Raw genomic sequence first — 7,036 nt, forward strand, 5'->3', positions numbered from 1 at the left:
AGAGAGAGAGAGAGAGAGAGAGAGAGAGAGAGAGAGAGAGAGAGAGAGAGAGAGAGAGAGAGAAAGGGGCACTCAGAAATGTTCCAGGGCTCCCAGCCCGAGTCCTCTTTCCACTTTAGCCTGATCAAATCTAGCTAAATTGTTCTTAGGTGCCATCTTAGCTATTAAGATAATAAATTTCAAGCTGGAAGGGACCTCAGAGGTCATCTTGTCTCCACCAACCTCATTTCAGAGACAGAAGACTAAGGTCTAGGAAGTTTAAGTGTTTTATTCAAGGTCTCACAGATATTAATAATGACCCTCCAGTATTTCACTTACTTTCAACCAGGACCTGTGGTTTCATGAGTGCAGGGATTTTCTATGGAGGAAATCCCCTTTCCTAATTCTTAGATTGTTGTGTGGGGTGGGGCAGCTAGATGGCACAGTGGATAGAATACCAGGCCTGGAGTTGAAAGGACTTGGGTTCAACTCTGGTCTCAGCCATTTCCTAGGTGTGTGACCCTGGGCAAGTCACTTAACTCCATTGGCCAGGCCTTTGCCCTTCTGTCTTAGAGTCTTTACTAAGACAGAAAGTAAGTTTCTCTTTTTTGTTTGTTTTTTAAAGATTGTTACCTGGGGCACTGAGAAATAAATGGCTCATCCAAGGTCACACAGTATTTGTCAGAAGCTAAATCTTTCTGGGTCCAAGACTGGCTTTCACATTTCTATACTATTCTAAAGTTTGAAAAGTGCTTTATAGAAGTGATCTTATTTGATCTTAAAGTCACTCTGTGAGAGAGGTACTGTTATTATCCCCATTTTACAGATGAGAAAATGAGCTGAGAGAATTAATGAGTTAGCATCAGGTCCCAACAATTGCTATGTGCAAGGCAGGGTCTGAACTCAGGTCTTCAGAGTTCTATTCACTGTATGATGAGGATTGAGCTCAGTCCCTTGAATGCCAACCAGGGCCCTTTTTCACTGACCCAAACTGCCTCCCAGAAAGGTGTGCCACACTCTATAGGAGAGAGATGGCGTGATGAACCAGTGTGTATGTGGGAGAGTAGGTGTGCAACACCTTCCCCTGAGTTACTCAGATGATTCTCAGGAGTCTTAGTTCCCAGGGCTCCCATTCTCTGATCTATCATTGAAGGAACCTTAGAAATCAGTCACTAAGCCCAACTCCCTCTTTACTGAGAATTAATTAAATTAAAGCCCAAAGAAAGCCCCAAAGACAATGGCAGAGATCAGGACTGGAACTCGGGTCCCTTTGCTATCGAGGCTTGCTTTATTCCACTACTCCAGGAAGACACCATGAGGCAGGTACATCCTTAGACTCTGGCAGAGGCCCCATTGCCCTGATCAAGGACCCTGCTATCTTCTAAGCCAGATATCGGAAGGGAAATTGTCAGCTTTGATTCCCCCTCCTTCCCCTGTCTCCCTTGTTCATTCTCCTTGGCTAGGAGTTCCTTATCAGATGGGTGACTGCACAGGAAATCTTACCTGGCAGGCGGGTAAACACAATTTACAAACCATGGGGAGCCATCAAGGTCACAGAGAGAGAGCTGTTTTGATTCTCTTCTCTGCCCCTATTGTGAGAGCTAAGACAGCACCCTCCCCCCATTTATTTAGACTTACTCATCCTTCTATGAAGAGCAGAGATGCAGGCCCCATCCCCCAGGAGTCCCAAAATGGCTTTCTCCCCTCCTTTCCCCCCACCCATATTGGCTTGCCCAGTATACAGAGTCCCTGTTTAAGAGGCCACGGCTCCTCTGGGAGTCAAGATCTCTCCCCTGTGGAGTGGGGATCCATTAATTCTGTAGGAATGATAGGAGATGGAGACTGGCGAGAGGGACTGAACGGGTTGTTTGCTGGTCTAGGGAACTCCTAGATAAGTAAATTCCCTTTGCCACTGAAGGGCAGCACCCGCTTGGGAATGGCTGCTCTTGGAGAGTTAGCTCAAGCCCTCAGGGGCTTGCCCAGGGCCAAACAGAGATGTGACACTACTTGACAGAGGCAGGCCCTGAGCCCAAATTTTCCTCGATTCCAGGACAGCTCTCTCTATCTCATCATGTTGTCTCAACCATGAAAATGAGAGCTGGCTAGTAGGCTAGTAGAGCTGGCAGGAGCTGTCTAGTCTAGAGAGGGCTACGAGTCAGGGCATCTGAGTCTGCCACTGACTTGCTGTGTGACTTTAACCAAGTCACAATCTCTCTGGGCTTCAACTACCTCTCCATCAAAATGGGTGTTGTAAAATGACCCCAAAGGTCCCTTCGAATCTAGAGCAGTGATGGCAAACCTTTTAGAGACTGAGTGCCCAAACTGTGCCCTCATGTGACATCTGAGCTGCCCTCTTACCCCAGACAGGGGTGGGAGGCAGCGTTCCCATTGGGCTGCTGAGTAGAGGGGCGGATGAAATGAAAATGTCTTCAGACGACATGGAGAGGAGAAGAGGAGCAGCGCCCCCAACTCCGGCACACGTGCCATAGGTTTGCCAACATGGCTCTAGAGTCAATAAGTAAACATAAGCAAAAACAGTACAGGTCTTCTGGGGAAGACAGATATGTATAGATATAGGAATACACAAAATAGGCTGAAGGTAAGGAAGGGCACTAAGAGCTGGGGTAGGGGTGGGGGAATCAGAAAAAGTCTTATTTAAAAGGTAACAGTTGACTGAGTCTCTTGGAGGCAGGGTAGAGGGCAGAAGGGAAATTATTATAGGCTGTGCTAAGGCATGGGGACAGAAGCCAGAATGTCATCATGAAGGGCAGCATCAAGGCCAGTAGGGGAGGACTGGAGACTTTGTGAAAGAGGGAAATGTGGAATAAATCTGGAGAGGTAAGTTGAAGTCAGATTGTGAGGAGCTTCGAATGCCAAGTCTAATTTGTGGATAAATCAATAAATGACCTGTGAAAAATATATGGCACAGTGCTTGTGAAATTCTGTAACAGTGAGCACATAAGATAAAGACAAGAGCTTGTACTAGAGGGGAAGAAATGTTCCTCTTGGTCAGAGTTCTTTGGTCTACGTGCCTTTCTGTCCTGTAGCAACCAGGGAAGGAGAAAGGGTAATACTTGGGAGTGGAAGAACAGATGGAAAAGGACCTGGAAGCTTGGAGAAGGGTCAGAAAAGTAGGATATTACATCAATTCTGACTTAGCTCTCTCTGACTACTGAACCATGTTCCCCAAGTCTGTGCTGCAGCCTGTGTTATTGTGTTCTCTGCTGAAGTCAGTGAGCAGCTATGTGGTACAGTGGCTAGGGATGGGCCTGGAGGCAGGAAGATTCATCTTCCTGAATTGAAACTCATCCTTAGACACTTCCTAGTTGTGTGACCCTGGGCAGGTCACTTAACTCTGTTTACTTCATTTTCCTCATCTACAGAGGGAAGTGGCAAACCACTCCAATTCTTTGTCAAGAAAGCCCCAAATGGGGTCACAAAGAGGAGGACATGGCTGAAATGAATGAGAGTAACAACTGGAAATCAGTAGATACCGTTGCCTTTCTAGAACAGACTTTGAGATCCACCTGTCTATTGTTTTTAAGAAACTCTTACCTTCTGTCTTAGAACTGATATTAAGTATCAGTATCTAGGCAGAAGAGAGGTGAGGGCCAAGCAACTGGGGTTAAGTGACTTGCCCAGGGTCACACAGCTAGGAAGTATCTGAGCTCAAATTTGAACCCAGGACCTCCCATCTCTAGACTTGATTTTCAATCCACTGAGCCACCTAACTGCCCCATCCCAATGCCACCTGTTCCCTATCACCACACCACCCCCAACCAAGGAAATCTTAAAGGGCTATTTGAATTTGAATGATTATTATGAGCCCTTTCCTGGCTCTGAATTCTTTATAATATACTAATGTGTCATGAACATGATCTTGTCTGTTCAGGAGAGGCCATTTAAAATTTAGTTAAATCTTAAGATTATCTGAGGCTCAGAAATTAGGCTTGGTAGCAGAGGTGGGTCTTTGTGATCCTAGCTCTGGTGTTCTCTCCACTAGGCTTCCCTGCCTCAGCACTTGGTCCATGTCTCTTAAAATCTTCACATTTTTGGGGGCAGCTGGGTAGCTCAGTGGATGGAGAGCCAGGCCTAGAGACAGGAGGTCCTAGGTTCAAATCTGGCCTCAGACACTTCCCAGCTGTGTGACCCTGGGCAAGTCACTTGACCCCCATTGCCTACCCTTACCGATCTTCCACCTATAAGTCAATACACAGAAGTTAAGGGTTTAAAAAAAAAAAATCTTCACATTTTTTCCTTCAGTGTGGTTGCTTGTATCTTAGCTGCTCAATAGACTCTACATTTCGAAAGAGAAGGAACTGCTTTATTTGGTCCCTCCCTATAGCTAGGAGCTGTGATTATCTCTATGTGGGAACCCTCTCTGCCTCCAGAAATCGCAGCTGGTCCACAATCCCTGCAGGGTTCTGGAGAGGTTCCTGAGGCTCAGACAGGTTAAATATCCAGTCCATGATATCAGGGGTGGGATTTGAATTTAGGATTTTCTGGCTCAAAATCCAGCATGAAAATCCTCTCCGAGGAAGGGTTTCAAGATGGAAAGGCTGTGAGAGGACACGGCCTGAAACTCTAGCCACCATTTAAGCTGGAGAGCTCTGCTAAGGATCAAACTAGGTAGCACTAGAAAAGACATAAAGGAAAAATCAAAGCTTCCTATGGCGGGGATACTCCTACCCAGAGGTCTGGCTCTCATGCATATGGTTTCAGGAGACTGAGCTGGGCCTTAGAGGCCATCTAGTCATTAGCAGAGCTCTCCAGCTTAAAAGGGCCTCCGAGATCAGGCATCTAGGTGATATGGTGGATAGAGTTTCAGGCTAGAGTGAAAAAGACTGATCTTCCCAAGTTTAACTCTGACCTCTGATACTAGCTGTATGACCCTGGGCAAGTCACTTAACCCTGTTGGCCTCAATTTCCTCATTTGCCAACTGAGAGGAGAAAGAAATGGCAAACCACTCCAGTATCTTTGCCATGAAAACCCCAAACAGAGTCACAAAAAGTCAGACCCGGCTGAAAGCGGTGAATGATAGGGATCATTTGACAGTAGAGGAAACCGAGACCCAGAGAGGAGAAGTGAATTGCCCAAAGTCACAAAGTTTGAATCCTGAGACTCAAACTCTGGGCACCATACTCCTTCTCTCAATGGAACTTCTTTGTTACCAAATTTCCCCATCCCTTGGCAGATGCTATCTGGCTCCCTTACAGGAGAAGCCTGTTTCCGGTGGTTCCCCGGGTACACGGGACTGGAGGCTCAGAAATGACAGGTACAGTGCCTGGTACATAGCAGAGAGTCAGGCAAAGTCATGTATTAAGATCCTACTATGTGCTGGGCATACAATGTAAGACAAATGACAGTCCCTGATCCCCCGGAGTTCACTGATGGGTCTGACAACACCTTAATTAAGAACTATAAGCTAAATACAGAGAAGGGAGAAGACTTTAAGGTAACGTGGAAGTGGGGAAAGCTTCTAGGAGAAGTCAGAGGATTTTAGCTGAGCCTTGAAGGAAGCCAGAGAAGCCAAGATGTGGGGATAAAGGAGGGAGAGAGTTCCAGTGACGACGACAGGAGTCAGGAGGTAAGAAGTAACCCTAGCGAGGAATAGCAAGGACGCAGAGGCCAGTGTAACTTCCTAAACTTGAAGAACTGGGTGGCCCACTATGGATCCCCAAAGCTCTCGGCTCCCTGGACTCATTCTGGTCCCCTCTCCGCGGACCTGTCCCCTCCCCCAGACATCCTGACCGCCCCAGTCCCTCCCTCCCTCACTCACCCTTGGGCAGCTTGGACGCATTGTCTTGGAGCCAGGAGAAGAGCTGGGCAAACTCGCAGTCGCAGAGCCACGGATTGCCGTCCAGGCGCAGGGTCCGCAAGGAGGGCAGGGCGGCCAGGGCGGCCACGTTGAGGCTCCGGAGGTCGTTATCGTTGAGCTCCAGCACCTGGAGCGACTCCAGGCTCTCGAAGGCGGCCTCGTCTACGCCGGCTAGGCGGTTGTTGGCCAAACTGAGCTTGAGCAGCTTGGCGGCCGAGCGGAAGGTGCCGGCCCCCAGCTCGGTCAGGTTGTTGTAACTCAGGTCCAGGAAGATGAGCTTGGCCGAGCCGCTGAAGGCGCCCTCCTGCAGCGAGCTCAGCGAGTTGTTCCTGAAGTCCAGGTAGACCAGGTCCCCGTAAAAGATGAAGAAGTCGGCCGGGATGGCCTCGATGTGGTTGTCCGCCACCAGCAGCTTCCGCACGTCCAGGGGGAAGGCGCTCGGCACGCTGGGCAGCCCTCGGGCCCGGCAGTCCACCGTGTGAGAGTCCGCGCACACACAGCCTACGGGGCACGCGTGGCCCCGAGGTGCCGAGAGGAGGCAGGAAAGGAGGCAGAGGGCGGCTGCGGGCAGCAGGGACGCGGGGGAGCCCGGTGGCGGCGGCCCCATCCTGGCCCAGGGCTTCTGTGGGGGATCCGGGAGATCGGGGCCGGCTCCAAAGCCAGGGCGGCTAGCTCTCGGTTAGGAGAAGAACATCTGGCCTCCAGCGAGGGAGCGCACTAGCTCTGTGCGCGCCTCTGGGTGTGCGTGCGCCCCTGTGTGCGCGGCGCGTGGGCTGTGTGGCTGTGTGTGTGCGTGTGTGCTTCCGTGTGTGCGTCCGTCTATGTGCCAGCGCGCCCGCTAGTAGCCAGAGATCACATATCCTTGAAGCTCAAATAGCCGGCGGCTGGGGGGTGGGGTGCGGAGGGAAGATGGAGAGCAGCAGAGGAGAAAGGGAGGGAGGGAACCGAGAGAGGAGAAATCGTCCTGCTGGGGGATAAAAATCGGGTGGAGGAGAAACAGGAGGAGTAAGTGGACTGCAGTAGATCAGTGGGTTTCAGGAGCTGCTCAGAGCATCCCAGGACTGTCATCCATCCCTTGCTGATTTTAAGGGGGGGGTGAAATTAAACGTGCTCCTGTGATTTGTCAGTCAGCGCTCTGGGAACAAGTTGGGGTTCAGGCAATGAATCCGGGTATCTTCCTCGGCTCCATTCAGTAGATGGTCAATGGAGTTCCCCTGGCCCCTTCTCCCTCCTTCCCT

General features: G+C 49.9%; 1 protein-coding gene across 1 annotated transcript in view; it reads right to left on the minus strand.

Annotated features, from left to right (window-relative positions):
- The window catches only part of LRRC38 (leucine rich repeat containing 38), a 43,873-nt gene extending 37,438 nt beyond the window's left edge, over positions 1 to 6,435 (minus strand). Inside the window, exon 1 of the mRNA XM_044667762.1 lies at positions 5,760 to 6,435. Within this exon, the coding sequence (XP_044523697.1) occupies positions 5,760 to 6,405 (646 nt within the window). The 5' untranslated portion in view covers positions 6,406 to 6,435. The remainder of the gene's footprint in view (positions 1 to 5,759) is intronic.
- Positions 6,436 to 7,036: the final 601 nt, after the last annotated feature.

The sequence above is a fragment of the Gracilinanus agilis genome, chromosome 3 (assembly GCF_016433145.1).
Source record: "Gracilinanus agilis isolate LMUSP501 chromosome 3, AgileGrace, whole genome shotgun sequence".
Lineage (NCBI taxonomy): Eukaryota > Metazoa > Chordata > Mammalia > Didelphimorphia > Didelphidae > Gracilinanus > Gracilinanus agilis.